Raw genomic sequence first — 20,963 nt, 5'->3', positions numbered from 1 at the left:
CACCACAAACCGACATCATTTTCTTCTACAAAATCTTTAACCAAATCTCGAAACTTTCTTTTCGTACCACTAGAGTTTGCCATTTTCTTTCGACTTCGATCCCTTTTTAACTGCCAGAAAACGTGTGGCACACAAAAATTCCAGAAAACGTTGACGCACAAAACTTCCGAACTGAATGGTGACTGCCGATCAATTGACTGTTTTACAACCATTCAAACTGCTAAGGGAGTTTGATCGAAACGAAAATGTGAATGGATGAAGCAGAATGAATGGATGAGAGGGATTTTGTCCCGACAGAAAGCAAGAAACGCTGTTACTACCCATTCATATTGCTGTACAAATGGAATTATGAATGTGTGCGGTAGCTGCAGCGAGGTACGAAAATACGAACTCCCGCACAAAACGGACAGCGTGATTGTTGATCGTATGGAAGTATGACTGCTGCAAAAAAAAAGGACTGGCAGAAGCCCTGGTCACAACATAATGGAATTCGTTTCGAGGATTGAGTAGGATTGAGTCGACAAAAATATTCAAATATTCCTGCAGATTCACACAATCGCTTTGGCACGTGATGGTTTTAAAGATTTTCGTATCGCCAGCATAAAACAATCGACAGCCAAACAGTAGCAAAAACGTAACGACATTTACATAAATGGAGAAAAAACGGGCCCAGGTTGCTACCTTGCGGGACTCCAGATCGATTGGAAAAGCCGTGTCTGAGCACGCCAGTGTCAATAACTATTTCATGGACAGTAGATTTTGCTGAAAGTGAAATATCATTGTAAATCCAAAGCATAGTACATAAATTCACAGTGAAAAAGCTTATTGTTGTTTCGATAACTTAGCCAGATCAGTTGCTGAAAACCCCTCTCTTTCGTGGATAAACTGCAGATCCCCATCAAAACCTTTCGATTTACAGTAAAATCAAACCCAGCAAAATGGCATTCAATTCAACCGCCTGCGCAATTAAAGTCTCCTTGGAGCACGTCATAACATCGCAAATTTGCCGTAACCAATAATGGTAAGCACCAGCGATTTTGCCCCACATTTTCTACTGTCCTTTTCAAGTGAAACTTTTGTCAACGTTTGCCGCTACCTACCGAACAGGATGAAAGGTTCATTGTATGGTTATTATCCCTAATCAGTTCGTACGAAATGAAAGACTCGTTTTGATTGGAACCGAAAACAACAGCTTCTACTCCACCACAGGTCTCTTTCTTTGGCTCAGACTCCGGTTCCGAAAGGAAACTCCGTCCCACGTGAATTCGAAATCCAATAAATGTTATTTCAAGTATGCAAATTTTGTAACGAGCTAAGAAAATGGAACGTTTTCCAGCTTACTGCCATTTGCCATCGTCCTTCTAGAAAAAAAATCGCTTTTGTTGGTTTACGTGAGTGTACCTGTACATATGTTGGTTTCGGTTGAGAAAGCAAATGCTCCGGTCTGGTCTGGTAGACGTAGACAACCGAGACGTTTATGAATAATTGTATTCCATGGTGCGCTTTATATTTACGCAGTATTGGAAAACAGTATAGTTTCAAAGAACTTTTAAATCACATTTATTCAAATGTTCAAATTTATTGTAAACATTTTCGGTAATGTACTGTTTCATTTAAGCGGAAGCTTCTTTGCTGTAGGTACACAACAACCTGATAATCCCTTGTTTGACACCCAAACAACACTTTTAATTGAATTGTTGAAATGGTAGACGATATTTTGTTTGCATATGCCGGGAATGTATTTACTTTTTTCTATTTTGAACAAAAAAAAAGCTTAAACACCTACCCTTTACACCCTTAATTGTGGGCTGATGGGGAATATTTACACGCAGCCCACCTGCTTTCAGATGTTATTCTGGGAACCGACCCTTCTGGCATACATGATACCACCAATATCACACACATACCCATATACTGGCAATCAAATTGATTCTATTGCCTAAATTGATATAAAATAAAATAAACTAGGTAGAATTCTTAGAACTCCTGATCGAATTCTACACCGCGAATGATTACCAAAAAAAAAGGAGTTTGTTGTTGCACTTGTTCCTAATGTCAACATTTTCTTTTCATTTATATCGTTTCATGTGTGCACGCCACGCGGTTATAGATATCGAAAGCATACCGATGGTACGGTACATCGCGGTGGCCGGAGGAAACGTGACGCTCAGCTGTCCGGGCGTCAACGAGCACTCGCTGGTGGATTCGCTCGTCTGGAGAACGAGTCAAACCGTAGCCGAATACGTCAGCGGGGTGCCACTAGTTAGTAACCAGAGGGTAAGTAGATGATTGATCAAATTGATCGATACGTGGGTAAATATAACGGGTGGCAACTAAAATTTTGGAATTTTTTTCTCAAGCTGTCAAAAAAAGACAAAGATACATGAAGAGGATCTGATTTACCGAAATTAAAGATACATTATCCATTGTTGAAAAAAAATTAGTGTACATTTGAAAACGGTCCTTAATTGGCTATTCGGCGAAGCTTTAGTTTGGCGTTGAAACAGGAGCGTTGTACGGCCGTCATGTCAACTTTGCGAATGCATATCTTGATTCTACCAATCAACTGTTTGCAATTCGTGGCTCTCCAGTTATCTTTGTACAGCAAGGAACACAAAATCCGGAAGAAATCTTCGATTGGGCGCACTGAGACAGATTTTTCAGGTCGTGGTTTTTGGGTAAAAATGGAATCGAATGGGTATTCAGGAACAATTATGTTTTTTTTGGTGTAATGTGATGATGCTCTATCCGGTCAAAACACGAATTGTTCATCTGCATGATGTTTTTGTAGAAATGGGATCAAAATTTTCGTCAAACATTCGTCTGGTGCATCTTAATTGATAGCCAAACCAGAGGAATTGTTGTTGAAGAAACGAGAAAGAGAACGATGTTCTTCTGCGTCCATAATTTTGGCTGGTCTTCCACTAACTTGCTTGCGAATAGTTGTTGGGCATCTTAGGATATGGCAAACAGTCGAAGCCGCAACATATTTGATTTTCAAATGTTGTACCGTATACTTTTTGCCGAGATTCCTGTTGCAGTTCGTAGAAATGTACAACGCGCTCCCGAAATGCTTCTGGTTTCAAAGCCATTTTTAGCAAAACTGGGCAAGCATAAATAAAACAAAAAATATTAACAAAAAGAGGAGAGAGAGAGCTAACACATACATACTCTCATTTCTCTCTGAGCTCGTTTGTTGTTGTGCATAAGGGCCGCGAAAAAAATCCAAAATTTTAGTTGCCACCCGTTAGTGAGTTTCAGTGAGCAAGCTAAACCTAACTACCGTCGAAATGGTACCGAAAACCAGAGGAAAAGCCTCCAAATATCCTGGCAATCCCCAGAAAAACCAGGAGACCAGAAACGAATAAGGCATACCATACGGACCCGGGGTTGCTCATGCTATATCAAGAGCTTTTCTCCATTGTACTCGTCCTGGCCTATTTGTCGCCAATTCGTTGAGCATCTCGACATGCGCAAGTCATCTGCAATCTGGTCGAGGTACGCAGCACGTAAGGCCCCTCTTTTTCTAGAGTCGCTGGTGCATTTTTGCGACATGGCTCATATGCCTGCGCCATTCTCTGCTTTCTGCTTGTACTCTGCCAAAAACAGTCCGCAACACCTTTCGTACAAATACACGTCTATCTTCTATAAGCAAGGCTGCACAAGTCTTGTGGAGTGAAAAGATGGTCTGAATTCCAGCTTAAATGCATCGTTGAATCTCCTAGCTGTATTATTAGCGGTTCCCCTATATATTTGGTTTGCGACGCATTGATTTTTTACCCAATCCTCTTAACCTTCGTTTTCCGTCGTCTACAAAGACAAGGAGTTGGCTACGTTTGCTGAAGTTCGTCTCATTCGTTCCGATGCTCGCTCGTCGGATCACACCTCCAATAACGATGCTAAACAAACAGTCCAAAGGACAAAGGATAATTCGAAAGGAGTCAACCGCGTTAGTTGGTCTGGATAACCGTTCTTATGCACTAACTTCAAGTTTAATTGTATCGTATGCTGCCTTGGAATCCACGTCAATATAACCCGTGGGTATGTTGTACTCCCGAAAACTCGGGAGGAATTGTCTGAGTGAGAAAATTTGACCCGTAGCAGCACGACCTCTCGTAAAGCTCGCGTGATACTGCCCTACGAAATTTCTTGCTATTGTAGAAAGACGCCGCAATAAAATCTGGGAGCACTTTGTATTCCGCCGTAGGTTTGAGCACAGTTACTGGTACTATATAATGATTCAGGGTGTATTTGCCTCCCGTAGGGAACGGTGATCCCAAGGCTGGCTTGTGATTACCTCCCGATCAGACAAACATAGCAAAATTATAACAAATCATGATATTTTGTTATGACGGTATTTCTAACATGATTTGCTATAATTTTGGTCTCGTTAGTAGTTAAAATATCAAAAATTCTATCAGAACTTCTTAGCAGCAGTAGCAAAAATGTAACAAAATTTGTTATGCTTTGAACAAAATTATATCAAAATTTGTTATGATATTTGTAACAGGTTTTGATATAATTTTGTTAAAATATAACAAAAACTTCTTTGCCTTTATCTGCTATATCGACGTTTTATTTCGGCTAAATTGCCAAAAATAGTACAACTATTTACCAGGAACATTCACAAATAGCACAGAAAAAAACTTTCATACATTTTCAAAAATTCTTCCGACCTCGACCGGGATTGAACTCACGACACATCGCACAGAATGCAACAGTCTTAACCTCTGTGCCAGAACCACTCTTGAATGAAGGAAGATTAAATGCTTATAAGATTTAGCCGATAGCTCATTCGGGGTTGTCCGGTTTTGCTTCGAGCTGTCTATAAATAGAAAATAAGCGTTCAACCCAAAGCCGATATCAAGAAGACGAAGAAATCGAATCCGTTTCATCAGTGTTGCGCCACTTGCACGAATTGCCATCAAATATGATCGGTGTTAAATCAGACTGGACCAAGTCGAAAATTCAAAAACATGAGTTAATGACAGCTAGCGATCAACAATTTTCTAAGCTGCATTGTACTTTAATCAGACTATCATAAATGTTGCAAACAGCCATAGTTATCGAATGATTTCAAACGATTGATAGGTATTAACCATACAGAACAACAAACTTTGAACGCGTTTTTCTTGAAGAGTTTTGTCACTATGTTCGGTTTGACTTAAAAATGACCATATATGATACATGTCTGACTTAACAGACCGAGCCAACTGACAATAAGGTACCCCGGGGCAAGTGGGAATACGGGGTAAGTGGGAACGGAGCTCATAACTCTCTTCAACCTCATTTTTCCAACCGAACCTTTCTAGAAAAGAAAGATACAACTCAAATGCATGTATTAAAATTATAGATTATTTATAACGGGCATTCCAAACATCAAAATTGGACTTTAAATTTGAGCGTTATTTTCAATTTGCGTTGTAAGTTTGACGCACCTTTCTATAAATGATATTTTGGTCACAGGCTTTACGTAAAAGTACATGTTTTTCCGAGTGTATTAACAAATTACACCCGAAAACTAGTTGTTTAATTTGACAAACGGCATTAAGAAAAATGGGTTGAAATAAGGTCGGCACTTCAAAGCACCCGGGGCAAGTGGGACCTATTAAAAATAAAGTGTATCAGCACAAAACTTCTTCTTAATGTCTTAATACATTTTTTAGATGAACTACCGAACATTTTCAGTTCAATTACATAATATTTATACCAGTAAAGCTTTAAAATAAAACCGAAAAGGACTAAACCAAGGGGCCCCAAAAAAGAAGCTCATTAGCACAGCTTATGAGGGAACAAACAGTTTGGTCAGATTTTGGTTACACCTGAACGATGTTAATTGAATTTGGAAAGGCAGATTTGATATAATTAAGCAAATCTGCAACTGGAATTGAAACAATAAAGTGTTGTGGTTATTATAGCGTAACTATCTTTTATGAGTAGCTCTACCGAATTGGGCATGGTTGAACAAACAGATCATAATCGTATTTTCGAGCTGTTAAACAATGGTTAATCCTAAATTACGTCTCGCAAGAATTGGATATTCAACTAGATTTCATTACAATAATGCTTTACAGCGTAATTGCTCACGATCTGTGTTTTATATAAATTATAAAGTCGCCCGTTGTGATCTGATTTTGTTACGCGATTTATGAATGACCCTTCGTACAAATATTGTTTTTGATTGCTTCTTGCAGTGCTTTAACATTGCTGTATATTAACTTACACAATTTACTATTATTTTATGCTTGTTAATCAAATTTAAATATAGGTCCCACTTGCCCCGGTAAATGGGGCAAGTGGGACCTATCGCCATAATTTTGATAATTCTCCTCCAGGTTCATTTCATGTAAATTGATAGGCCTTTTTCGTAATTAATCCTTTGAAGTGATACCACTGAAGAGTTTCTCTGCTGAAAGAATTTTGAAATAATCATAGGTATAGAAAACACAATGGAATAAACCAAAGCTATGCATTTTTTAGGTCCCACTTGCCCCGGTGTACCTTACTCGAAAAACGCGTTCAAATTTTGCTGCTGCTATGTACTTTAAAGCTATCAATCATTCGAAATCATTTCATATCTTTGGCTATTTGCCACATTTTTGTAATCTGATTAGAGTAAAATGTATATTTCATGGAAAATGATTCGGTGTGTGATTGTATTGTATTAGCAAAACTTCATTGCAATCAAAAATAGTTGAGACAAACCGTTTGCAAGCTGGAACAAGCTGAAATTGCTCTGTAACAAAGTTATAACAAATTTTGATATGAGAACAAAACTTGTAATTATTCTGTTAGCCTCATTATTTTGTCTGATCAAAAATATAACAAATTCTGTTATTTCTATCTAATTGAGATATTTTTTTGTTATATGTTTGTTATAATCATTTACTCGGGCTTTGCTTGGAAAAAAGTGCTTCCGATAATCATGCAAAGTTCTCGTTCGTGTCGGCATACAGACAATAAACGCCTTCATAACCCCCCTGACGATCTTGATGCCCCATCGAGATCAACTGTCGAACGTCTCGTCGTCGGGTCTACAGCAGTTTAAACAGTTGAAAGTATGCTACATTTACGAAACTGAGAATGTACAATCAGGCATCGAAGATAAGATAACCTATGTTTCTAGAGAAACTGACAAAGCAGGACTTTAAAAACATTTGTACTGCTATTTCTTTAGTAAAGCAGGATTTCATTTTAAAAATCAAGATTTTCCGCTGTAAACCAGGACACCAGGACACCGCTCGTGAAAACAGGATATGTCCTGGTAAATCAGGACGTGTGGTCACCCTAACGAACACCAAACAGTAATGTAACATCGTTGAAATATAGTGTGAATAGCAGAAGGCCCATGTTACTGCCCTGGGGAACACCCAAGTCGACGAACTTGTAAACTCTGTAGAACAGCATTTGTTAAGTTTTACCCGCAGAACTCTTCCAGTTGGAACGAATTTTGTTGGTTCGCATACCATTCGATTGACAAAAGATACAGCAATTGTGTGGTTTTGATGAAAATATTGTTTTTCAATCGCTAGATAGTAGAAATTAACGAAAATATTCAATGTCGAATTTCATTATACATTTTCCGTGCAATGCTTTGCTTCACAGGCACGGACGACTATTACATACATCAAACATACGGCTGCTGCTGTTGCTTTAAGCAGAAGAAGAAGAAGAAGAATCAGAATAAACTTACGACACTTGCGTAGCCCCGCCTTCTTGACGTGTAAAGGCTACTGAAATGCTATAAAAGGAAAAGCCGAGCCGTTATCGTCGTTCATTTGCTGCTCGAGCTGTTTAGGGTTCAAATCAACTTTCCACTTCGATTTAAGCCTGGTGGGTTAGTGGTAATCCGGCTTTGATATCGTCGTGTGGAAAATTATTGTAGAAAGTTTAACCTGTTTTCGTCGATCCTGTTTTTCGCTTGCTGCGTCACGCGTCACACATGGACTGCCCGACTCGACTTCTCGATTCAACTCCTTTACTCGACCGCTCGACTCTACTGCTCAACTCGACTACTCGACATGGCTACTCGACTGGAAGGTAGATTTCTATTTAGGAGTAGTCTAATATTGGTAATGGCAAAAATATTCGCCAAATATAACTAAATAGCTGACCTACTAAAGACATATAATGTCATAATAATGATTAATAATTTGGAATGTGCTGTAATATATCAATAATAAACAAAGTTATGTATATTCTATGTGTGCTACTTTACGCTGTTCCAGTTTGCATGGGTTACCGCAAGTGAAAAAAAAGTTGATTACATGCAAGATTTCACCCTTGTGACTTTTATAACGGAAGTCTTTTCCACTAGATGGAGGAAACGATTGAAGAAAGTAATAAAATCAAAGGTGTTTAAAATATCCAAATAGATAAGGTTGAATAGATAAGGTGGAAACAGTGAAAAATTACGTAAACGAGGGACTTTGAAGCAAGCTGGGGGATCCGCGAATTGAACCAAGCTGTAATGGGAGCCAATTATACCCGGACTCGGGCCTAACTTTCCCTACAGTCTCTGTGATTCGCAGATATTGGTGAACCTTTGAATTATTTTTGTACACAAATTGTGCCTCTTCCTCCGTATATTGTAAAGTTTGACTGAAAGCAAATCTGGACGCCCCTAGTATGTCACCAGCACGCCTCTTATGGTGGGAACTGGAACCATTTACTAAACCTACCTGTTTATGAGGAATAACTGGTGCAAGTTTCAGCTAAATATCCTGGATGTGGCGATGGGCCAGACAAGTATAAGTTCGTGTTTGCTGATAAATTCAGACAGAAGGCCGCCCCAACAAACACCGAAGCTGAATTAAAATGCTACTGATTTGGTTACAGCTGATTTAACCCTGAATACAGGAAGTAGACGCTGAATAAATTTGAGCAAAGGCCTCTGTATTATACAAGTGTTTAAGTAGCCAACGAATGCGCTATAAATCAGCTGCTTCACACAATAGTGTCACAAGCAGATTGGGCGCATCTTCAACCTCTCCACAACCCGCCAATATTCTCAATAATTGTGCTATACTAGCTGAATAAACGATTTGTCGTCTTAATAAAAAAAACCCTCCCAACAAACATTTATGCGCTCATTAAACATTTGAGCAGTCATCATTATTCAACCATTGCTGAATATGCTTCGAATAAAATTTATCCAAACAATTCTACAATACTTATTCTGCCGAAATTGGAGAACTTATACAACCTATTTCGTTTGAGGCAGAAAAAAAAACACTTATTAAGCAAACATATCGCCCTTTATATAACCTCTGTGCGCTTTGTTTTCAGCTTTGCGCAAATTGGATATTTAAAAACGCGCAAAAGTCTCTATTAAGCTCTATTGTAGCTTCGAAAGCAGGCATTAGAAAGCCCGAAGCTTAATAAAATCACCAGATGTAGACGTTTAAGAGCCGAAAAAAGGTTTTTATTTCTAAAACGGTCCAGCCACAGGTTGAATAAATTCAGCTATAACAGCGTTTGATCAGCCTGAAATAATTACTTGGGCAGCTGCTTTCAAAGCTGCAACGGAGCTTAATAGAGGCTTTTGCGTGTTTTTAAATAACCAATTTGCGCAATGCTGTCAATTCTCTTTTTAGAACGAGAAATAGTTTTGAAATGCTTTTTCTGTCGCTTAATCAACGTCTCATCAACCTTTTTGCAGCCCAAAAATAATCTATTTTTAAATTAAAAAAAAATGGAATGAAAAAATGTATATGCAAACTACTTAAATATGCATGTAGTCATTTTTCGGGAACTGAACCGCCATCTTCTGACAGTAAAATAAAAAAGAAAACTTTCCAATTGATTTCCAATATTCATATTTATTCGTGACGAATACGTATTTCGCCTATAACTTGCAGGCTTTATCCAAGGTCTGTTTTCGAAAAATCTTCGAGGCTGGATCGCCTTAAACCAAATCGTAAACAGCAGGAGCAATTGCTGTTTACGAGTTGATTTAAGACGGTCCAAGCTGCATAAAGTAAGCGCTTGAATGGTGTTTGAACAAGCGATGTTTCAGCTACTTTAAGTTTTTCAAACCAGCTTTCCTCCAAAGCTGATAAACAAGCTTAATAGCGTATTTTTCTGCTAAACAATCCGCTTTTAAATAGCTATAAACATCAAACCGTTTTATGGCTGCTTAGAGGTGTTAAAGTACTGTTTTATAAACCAGTAGAGGCTTTCATTAGGCTCACAGCTACTAAACTACTTTGAAGCTGCTTAAGGGTGCTAAAGTGGCTTTACAAACTAATACCAAGATTTCACTCGGCTCATAGCACACATACTGTCAGATCATAGAATTTTGCAATTCGACTGACAGCAAAAATATATGTCAGTTATCGACATTATCGACTGCTTCAAGTGTAAAGACATATTCACTGTCTGTTCTGCAAATGCAGATGGGGCGGATCATACAGTGAGTGTTTGTGGATCATAAGATGGCGGTTCAATTCTTGGAAGAAGACGACATGCATTATCAATTAGCTTGCGTAGACGAACTCAAGTCATTCGAAATTAAAACTATAGCATACGACGCATTAGCAAAATAAATATGACGCATTTCATTTTTTTTTAAATGTAAAAATAGATTTTTTTGGCCTCAGAAAGGTTGATGAGACGTTGATTAAGCGACTGAAAAAGCATTGCAAAACTATTTCTCGTTCTAAAAATAGAATTGAGACCATTGCGCAAATTGGGTATTTAAAAACGCGCAAAAGCCTCTATTAAGCTCCATTGCAGCTTTGAAAGCTTTGAAATGTTTAATGAGCGCATAAATGTTTCTTGGGTCGATCTGGCAAGAAATATGTAGCTGTAGAGTGAAGTCTGAGCCTTTCATCACTTCCTCAACAATGGAAGAATCCTTAATGAGACGGATTTTGCCGTTAATTCGTAAATGTAAAGGTGGCGTTATATTCTGGCTTGATTTAGCTAGCTGTCATTACTTTAAAATAGTGCTTGAATGATATCGAAGACCCCATTATTAACTAGACTGGCCTCTCTGTTATCTACTATATAAAAATGGATTTCTGTCTGTCTGTCTGTCTGTCTGTCGGGATGTTCCTTATAGAATCAAAAACTACTGAACCAATCGGCGTGAAAATTTGCATGTAGAGGTTTTTGGGGCCAGGAAAGGTTTTAGTGATGGTTAGAGACCCCTCCTCCCACTAAGAGGGGGGGCTCCCATACAAATGAAACACAAATTTCTGCATAACTCGAGAACAAATCAAGCAAATAGAACAAAATTTGGCATGTGGGTGTGTTTGGTGACAAGAAATTATTCTATGGTAAATTGGGACCCCTCCCCTCTTTAGAAGGGGAATTATGACTCCTCTCCCCTTTAAGAGGGGGGGCTTCCATACAAATGAAATACAAATTTCCTCATAACTCGAGAAGTAATCAAGCAAATGGAACCAAATTTGGCATGTGGGTGTTTTTGGAGTCAAAAATTTTTTCTATGATGAATTAGGACCCCTCCCCACTTTAGGAGGGGGGGCTCCTATACAAATGAAATACAAATTTCCTCATAACTCGAAAACTAATCAAGCAAATAGAACCAAATTTGGCAAGCGGAGGTTTTTGGAGGCAAAAATATTTTCTATGGTGAATTAGAACACCTCCCCACTTTAGGAGGGGGGGGGGGGGTCCTATGCAAATGAAAAACAAATTTCCTCATAACTCAAGAACTAATCAAGCAAATGAAACCAAATTTGACATGTAAGCGGTTTTGGAGGCAAGATTTTTTTCTATGGTGAATTACGACCCCTTCCCCTTTTAAGAGGGGGGCTCCTATACAAATGAAATACAAATTTCCTTATAATTTGAGTACTAATCAAGCAAATGAAACCAAATTTGGCATGTGGGGCTTTTAGTTGGCAGAAATTTTTTCTATGATGAATTAAGACCCCTCCCCTGTTTAGGAGGGGGGCGAAGGGGTCCCATACAAATGAAATTCAAATTTCCTTATAACTTGAGAACTAATCAGGCAAATGGAACCAAATTTGGCATGTGAGAGATTTTGGAGTCTTGAATTTATTTTATGATAGTTAAGAGACCTGTGGTAGGGGGATATGGACTCTCATACAAATAAAACAGATTTTTTTGCGAAACTCAAAAACTAATCGAACTCGAGAAATTCGTGATTCTTCCATAAAACATTAGTCAATAACAAGACCACAAAAGCTATCTATAGTAACACTAGATCATTCAGGACGAGACGGCCGCGAGTGTTGCCGGTGACCCGCCGTCGGTAGCGCCGACCACTGGGGGGAGGCAACTCCCCGCAGAAATCACTACTGTCTAGGTTTATTTGTTTTCCTAGGTCTACCTGGGTTTCCTGGAACGAGCGACAGCGACTAAGGAGAGGATCGCGAAATGGGACTTTCCACAAAAAAGTTTTCCGTGAAATGGTACATTCCACTTAACGTTTTTCGCAAAATGATATTCGGCGAAATGTTGTACAATCATGACGAATATTACTATCCGCTTTCTGGCTATGCAATGAGGGGACAGGGGAGTTGTTTTCTACTTTACTGTATAATTTGTATATTAAACTACCCATTCCTGGTAACTAATAATCATTAACATAAGTAGCAAATCAGCGTATCTGGCATTTTATACTGCACGTTGTTGTATATTATGTTTTTGACTGCATAGGTGTTGTAAATTGGCATCTAAAATTGTATTCAAATTCTTCGTGTCGGTAATTAGCTGTAAATTAGCATTGTCAGCACTATAAGAAGGTTATCAGTAAAGTAGCTGTATATTTTGCGAAAATAGCATTTAATTAGCATTTAAGGCGACTTTAATGCTTATTGGCCTACATTTAAATAGCATTGGTGATGCTTATTAATTACCGGGGATGCTTTCATAGTTAAGAAACTGCCAAAATGAATCATCTAAGGTTGAACTCCTCAGAAACTTGCAAAACTCGAGATTGTGACAAAGATCATCCAAGATTCATGATTTATGTACAACACAGGTTATTTTGTGGCAATACGAAGTTTGTCGGGTCAGCTAGTCTTCTATATAAAAATGGATTTCTGTCTGTCTGTCGGGATGTTCCTTATAGAATCAAAAACTACTGAACCAATCGGCGTAAAAATATGCATGTAGAGGTTTTTGGGGCCAGGAAAGGTTTTAGTGATGGTTAGAGACCCCTCCCCTCACTAATAGGTGGGGGGCTCCCATACAAATGAAACACATATTTCTGCATAACTCGAGAACTAATCAAGCAAATAGAACAAAATTTGGCATGTGGGTGTTTTTGGTGACAAGAATTAATTCTATGGTAAATTGGGACCCCTTCCCTCTTTAGAAGGGGAATTATGACTCCTCTCCCCTTTAAGAGGGTGGGCTTCCATACAAATGAAATACAAATTTCCTCATAACTCGAGAACTAATCAACCAAATAGAACCAAATTTGGCATGTGGAGGTTATTGGAGGAAAAAATATTTTCTATGGTGATTAGGACACCTTCCCACTTTAAAAGGGGGGCTTCTACACAAATGAAATACAAATTTCCTCATAATTCGAGAACTAATCAAGCAAATGGAACCATATTTGGCATGTGGGTGTTTTTGGAGGCAACCATTTTTTCTATGATGAATTAGAACTCCATACCTTTTTAGGAAGGGGGGGCTCCCATACAAACGAAATACAAATTTCCTCATAACTCTAGAGCTAATCAAGCAAATGGAACCAAATTTAGCATGTGGGTGTTTTTGTAGGCAAGAATATTTTCAATGGCGAATTAGGACCCCTCTCCACTTTAGGAGGGGGGCTCCTATACAAATAAAACCAAATTGCCTCATAACTCGAGAACTAATCAAGCAAATGGAACCAAATTTGAAATGTTAGTGGTTTTGGAGGCAAGATTTTTTTCTATGGTGAATTGAGACCCCTCTCCTCTTTAGAAAGCGAGTTATGACCCAGCTCCCCTTTAAGAGGGGGGCTTTTATACAAATGAAATACAGATTTCCTCATAATTCGAGAACTAATCAAGCAAATGGAACCAAATTTGACATGTGGGAGATTTTGGAGTCTTGAATTTATTTTATGATAGTTAGAAACCTCTCACCCCTGTGATGGACTCTCATACAAATAAAACAGATTTTTTTTTGCGAAACTCAAAAACTAATCGAACTCGAGAAATCCGAGACTCTTCCATAAAACATTAGTCCATAACAAGACCACAAAAGCGATAGCGATAGTAACACTAGATCATTCAGGACGAGACGGCCGCGAGTGTTGCCGGTGACCCGCCGTCGGAAGTGCCGCCCGCTGGGGGGAGGCAACTCCCCGCAGAAATCACTACTGTCTAGGTTTATTTGTTTTCCTAGGTCTACCTGGGTTTCCTGGAACGAGCGACAGCGACTAAGGAGAGGATCGCGAAATGGTACTTTCCACAAAAAAATTTTCCGTGAAATGATACATTCCGCTTAAGGTTTTTCGCAAAATGATATTCGGCGAAATATTGTACAATCATGGCGAATATTACTATCCGCTTTCTGGCTATGCAATGAGAGGACAGGGGAGTTGTTTTCTATTTTACTGTGAGAAAAAATTGCAAATTTGTATATTAAACTACCCATTCCTGGTAACTAATAAGCATTAACATAAGCAGCAAATCAGCATATCTGGCATTTTATACTGCACGTTGTTGTATATTAGCTTTTTGACTGCATAGGTGTTGTAAATTGGCATCCAAAATTGTATTCAAATTCTTCGTGTCGGTAATTAGCTGTAAATTAGCAATGTCAGCACTATAAGAAGGTTATCAGTAAAGTAGCTGTATATTTTGCCAAAATAGCATTTAAGTAGCATTTAAGGCGACTTGAATGCTTATTGGCCTGCATTTGAATAGCATTGGTGATGCTTATTAGTTACCTGGGATGCTTTCATAGTTACGAAACTGCCAAAATGAATCATCTAAGGTTGAACTCCTCAGAAACTTGCAAAACTCGAGATTGTGACAAAGATCATCCGAGATTCATGATTTATGTACAACACAGGTTAGTTTGTGGCAATACGAAGTTTGTCGGGTCAGCTAGTTTTTCTATATAAAGCAACAGCGATGCTTCTTCAATTTGCAAAGGTGATAAATTTTGTATGAGTGTTAGTAAGCTCGCCAAAGTTCTGTATTGGATATTGGTGTTTGTTCGACTAGCTTGGCATGCCGGTATGGATGGTAGCACTCACTCACACAGATACATCCAGGGACCACCTTGATCGGCAGAGCGAGCTACCACTACCATCAGTGTCTCCCGTTGGTTGTTGGAAATGACGTCACCAAAGTGATAACGCGTTTTCACGCTTCGGTTTATAATTCAGTCAATGTTCGATAGATTTGCTCGATATTTACACCTATTGATCGGAAAATCGAATTGAAAAACATAGAAAACTTTCGATTTTCAATGCGCGTCATTGAAAATTCCATGAAATTCGATGGAAAATTCCATTTTATTCTACTAAAACAAAGTTACAAGAGAACTAAATGAAATGCTACCATTTCTCCTTGATTGCTATTTGCCTTGATAATTCCTTATTGTGCTGTACCACCAATGGCAACACGAGCGGTGCCGCAGTTAGTTTAATTTCAATAATCGTCACATTGAAAAATACACAAGTGAAAACAAGTGATAGCAATTAAAACCAAGTTAACATGAAATTAAACACTATTGACCGCAACAAATGCGCAGGAAAACGTATTAAAACTAAACCGAATGTTTTGTTTTAATAGTTATTGCTGGCCCAATAAACTTTATTGTGATCAGCGGAGAACAACGATCTTTTATATTTTCATATGAGCAGTATTAGTATTAACAGTTTTAGTGACATCTTTTGCAGCTTCATATAAGAATTTGTTCGTTCTTAAAAGACCGGTTTTCGGTAATTGATGAAACTAAGGAAACATGGAACTTAGGGGTTTTCACTCGGTTTTCTTTAGCAACACAAACCTGTCCATCACCAAAGCTACGTATTGACGTAGCGTAAGTTTTCTTTGGCAGAGGCAGCAAAAGGTGTACGGCTCACTGGTAACTTTGCTCTTTTGTTCAGACTGAAATTGAAATGCTCCAGTTTGTTCAACGTAGATAATGGAATGATGGACCATGAAAAATAGGCGGGACCGATTCTTGTCGCTTGCTCTGGTATATAACACGAGGTAAGCCAGCGAACAGCATTATTCAAACGCTAGCTGAGCTACTGCCATTGCCATGTCTGGACGCGACAAAGGAGCAAGCATCAAGGGCAAGCGAAAGTCACGGTCGAGTCGCGCACGTCTGCAGTTCCCGGTCTGTCGTATTCACCGGCTGCTGAGGAAAGGAAACTATTGAACCTGTAGCTGGCTGCCGTGATGGAATAATTAGCTGCGGAACTGCTTGAGTTGACAGGAAACGCTGCTCGCGACAACAAAAACTCCAGAATTATCCCTCGTCGCTTGCAACTGACCACCTGGACCGGTATTTCATCGTGACTCATGACCATACAGGAATGGCTGCGTCGATGATATTTTAGATTGGATAGCTGCTGAGGCTTTCCGGCTGGTCCGTTGCCGGAAACAAGCCGTGCCTGGTTATCGGTACTCGGTACTCCAATTTACCGAAAGAAGAATTACGTTAGCTGCGTTAGTGCAAGTTTATTGCAAGCTAGTGTTATGATAATCAAACAATCGGTCCTTTTAAGGATCACACAACGATTGAAGAGTTTAGTACATTTTATTGCCCAGTTAATACAATAATAACACAGGCAACGAGGGAAAAGTTGCACTTTTCGCCGCTGCGGACGACCAACAAATGGCGGGAATAAGTTTACTGGTCACGGGCGACATTTTCTGCTACTCCCAAAACGTCTGCAGCTTGTAAATGCTTTATTATCAGTGTTCTTTTATAAGACAAGATAATCCATTTCTTGAGGCTCTGCCAATATCATACGAAAACAGGACTTTTGAAACATTTGTATGTCAAATTCTTAAGTAATTTCATTTCATTTTAAAAATCAGGATTTTTCGCTGTAAACTAGGACACCAGGTTGTCCTGGTCAATCAGAACGTGTGGTCACCCTACTTTCAATGTTTTGCAATTCGATATTTCCATGCTTGAACCTGTCATATTATCCTTTAAAGTTTCCCTCCTATGTTTGATTTCCCCTCCCATTGTTGACCATTTTCGTCTTGCCCGTTTCTGTTGGATTCTACCATTTAAGCTCCACCCGAGTGCAGCAAATTATCCGACTTTCTATCGTATCTAAAGAGAACGACGGTTATCCTTCATCTGTGCAAGCCGGTAGCAGTGTACATAACGACGGAGCAAATGACATAAATTTTCCCTCATCTAGCTAATAAACTGTCAGATCCCATACAAACAATTGCAGCACAGCTGCAACGTCCGAAAACTTGCCCGTTGGCGCTAAATTCTATCCTTTCTTCGCCTTCATTGCTACAATCTCGGGCCAGCAAATGGCCATTATGGAGCGAAGTAATAAATTATTATCACTGTCGCAAAGTCCATCCCGTGGCCGACTGGCCGACACGGCTCCTGCTGTGGTGATCCGCCCATCGCCGGTTCACTAGCGCCACCATCCACTGGTCGTTTACTAATTACATTTTTTTCTCTCTCACCCTTTCTATTTGGCTGCTCTCTTTCCGCAATCACCAGATAACACTGCTACCTGATAATTTTAGTTTGCACATCAGGCCGACGGTCGCCTCGGATACGGCCGAGTACAACTGCCTGGTGAACGACAGGCACAGCCCGGAAGCCATCGTAGATTTATTAGTTCAAGGTAAGCGCATGCCGTTCCGGGATGGCCAACTCCCGAAGTCTGATTCATGAACTACCCATTTATGCTTTACTTTGTCTGTCTCCCTTACTTTGTAGATGTTCCCGAACCATCGGGACGACCGCTGGTGCTCAGCTTCACATCACGTTCGGTCCATCTGTCGTGGGCGCACTCGCAAGACCCTAGGAATGCACCGGTTACCAATTTTATCATCGAAACCAGGTAAGCGCGCACGTTGAAGAATTGAAAACTAAATTGATTCTACCGCAATTCGCAGCAGTGAACCTGCTGAAGTCCTGCAAAAGATGGGGTTGCTTAAAATTTAATTGAATCCATCTCGAGTTGGTCATAAATAATGAAAAAAGTGCCTACAGCCAACGGACGCATTTTCTTCAAAGGCAGTCCGTGCTGTGCCGGAAGCGGGACTTCCTTTTGAATTCCCGTCCACTTGGCGGAGAAGAGAACGAACATCAATCCAATTACAAGCAAACTGAGTACACTTGTTTTATCTACTGCAGTTTGCGTTGCAACGTGTGTAAACGGAAAAATTTGGGATTCAATTATTGTGAGTTGTTGCTTATCTTTATGTTTGAACAGTTTGTTGGATTATAAACCATTACAACGGTAAGTTAAAAATCATAAGACAATGTAAATTTTTTTTCGTTTGAAGCCAACTTCTGGAGTAGGCTTATCATTAATGTATGGAAAGCTTACGTCTTCCTTGCTTGCTGATACATCCTTAGAGTACCAGTAAACATTGCCTTGTACTAACAAGCGAAGGATTTCAAAACGCAATTGCGTCAATCAGGGAATCTCTCTAGTCTTTCCGGTCTGCTCGTAAGGACACTAGGCACAGAAATGTAGACGCTTACCACCGAAGAAATGCACTTCTAGTGAGATAAACGGGAAAATTTTGAACATCTCTATCGTTTGGAAAGAGACTGCACAACTGCACAGCAAATGACACAAACACGGTGTAAAAGCAAATACCGAACGTCAAAGCATATCATCTGACCGTGTCCACAAATCAACAGCAAAAGATAGTCCCTTTTAGGAGCAGCAAGCACACCTTCCTTTCTCGTTCTCCTGCTCCGGGCCATATTGCACTGTATTACCGCTCATATATCATCCGTCATACCGGGCGATGGACGACGAAGCACCAAGAGCTTACCCATTATTGAGTAGTTGAATTGATAGCTTGCTTTTCACGTTTACCGACACCAACTCGGGCTTCGTATATCTCTGCCTTCCGATTAACCTACCTCAAAACCTTCCCTTCCCGTTGTGCTAAGCTGGAACCGGATTGGACCTTCGGATCCTCGGACAGTCTTCCACCGCAAGTTAAACAATAGCGTTGCATGCTTCGTCCCGCTATCCACCACCCCATCCGATCCGCATCCGCTGCACAATCGATCGAAGAAAGCAACCCCCGCACAAAGGAAATGCATCAGGAAAGTTGATTTTCCAACCACCAACGTCAAAGCGATAGAGACAGAGAATGTTTGTGTGTCTATAAGGATCAAGTATTGTACCGTTTATATTTATGAGGTTGTAAAATAAACATTAGAGTGTTCGTGTTCGACTGTGTTTTAGCACTGTGCAACACGCTCTAGTTGGCTGGTGGCACACAACCTGGAATCCGTACCATAGTGCAAGCAGGATGTTTGCCCGAATGCTCACCCGGCCGGGCGGTCGGTGGTGGCTGACTGACACGGCTATGTTTGCTGTCATATGCATGCATACCACTGACTCACAGTCAGCGGTGGTGCTGCTTCGGTGTGATCGACTCCGGCTAGAGAAGTCTTTTTAATTGCCTTTCATTATTATTCCCCCGGAAAATGCTACTTTCTACCGGCGGAATTTTCCCGGGTAATTGGGGTGCTTTGTTTTTAGGTGAAGAGACTTTCCCGAGCGGAATTTTGTCTTTTTTGGGTGAGACTTTATTGTTCGATTTGTTTCATTAGTTGAATTAATAAGTTATTGATTTTTGTACATTTCGTGACGCAGAAATCTTAACAGTTGCAATTTATTTGGTGTAGAAAATATCCATAACGTTTGTCTTAAATTAGTCCAATTCAAATGTTTCTCCCTTTGCTTTAATTACTAGTCACGATCGTTGTTGAAAAGTGTTACAGCTGGCACGCTCGATATACTAAAGTATTCCAAGGAATCTTTAAATTTTTGGAGAATTTTGTTGGTGGTGGTTATCCTGAACAGGAACGTTTTTTCGTCCGAAAACAGAATTTCTCAATCACCGTGCCGCCGCTTGAGCAACTGCCGACATCTTTCGACTCTTGCAGCCTTCTGCTTTTACGGTTAAACCGTGCACCCGTGCAGATCATTCTGATCGATTTTATTTACAGCGACCATCATAAAATATCCGACAGAATATATTGCCGATAGCACGAATTTTTAGCCTTCTGCAAAATGATTTCAAAGACAGTGAACCATATACCAACAAACATTTTAAAATTGCACAAAAATGTAGCTAAAAGTCCATGCTATTTCCGCTTAAGAGGTGCAATCCCAACCAGCAGACAAAGTTCTTCATAAGGCGGAAGAGTAGCAGGGTTTCTCCAGGGTAAAATGACGCAGATCTTACGTATGAAGTATTGTTGTATTCGTTCTACAGCTAGTCTCAAGAACGGAACGGACTAAGGAGCAGCTGAGAATACGTAGTGTGCTACCGGTTCGGAATGTAGTACCAAGCAGACGATATGCTTCCCAAGCAAGCAAAAGTTCGATTTTCACTCAAGGAACGAACTTGGAAGTTCATATTTGGTTCAAATCTAGTGTCGCTGAACAACAAGAAACTACATTTGTAAACCGAACTTCATTCTTAATAAAGCATCTTTAAATTTTGGACTAACTTGAAAGTTCAACTTGCAGCTTTAAAGTTCAACATGCAACTTGAAAGTAACCAAGAGTTCGGATATTAATATTTAAGGAAAGTTAACACGCTTTATGTCTATAGATCTATACCTTGCTAAGCAGCTTCACTTGTAAGTAATTAACCGAACTTTAAAGTTACCGTAAGTTCGCTGCATAGAACGCTAAGTAGTTTCTAAAAAAAAATTATCAAAAATGAATAAAATTAAATATTTAGTTCTATTTTTATACATTTCTACTTTCTACTTACTCCTAACTTCTGTAAATTCATCTCATGCGGTAAGATAAACCAAATAAA

The 20,963-nt window shown here is 39.5% G+C and overlaps 1 protein-coding gene across 1 annotated transcript in view; it reads left to right on the top strand.

Annotated features, from left to right (window-relative positions):
• The first annotated feature begins 2,085 nt into the window (after nt 1-2,085).
• The window catches only part of LOC128745464 (protein sidekick-2-like), a 52,383-nt gene continuing 33,505 nt past the window's right edge, over nt 2,086-20,963 (top strand). Inside the window, exons 1-3 of the mRNA XM_053842540.1 lie at nt 2,086-2,277; nt 17,653-17,779; nt 17,875-17,998. Coding sequence (XP_053698515.1) covers nt 2,086-2,277; nt 17,653-17,779; nt 17,875-17,998 — 443 coding nt within the window. The remainder of the gene's footprint in view (nt 2,278-17,652; nt 17,780-17,874; nt 17,999-20,963) is intronic.

Source organism: Sabethes cyaneus, chromosome 1, assembly GCF_943734655.1.
Source record: "Sabethes cyaneus chromosome 1, idSabCyanKW18_F2, whole genome shotgun sequence".
Taxonomy (NCBI): Eukaryota; Metazoa; Arthropoda; class Insecta; order Diptera; family Culicidae; genus Sabethes; species Sabethes cyaneus.
Note: the sequence above shows the minus strand (reverse complement) of the source record. Positions and strands in the feature narration are given on the sequence as shown.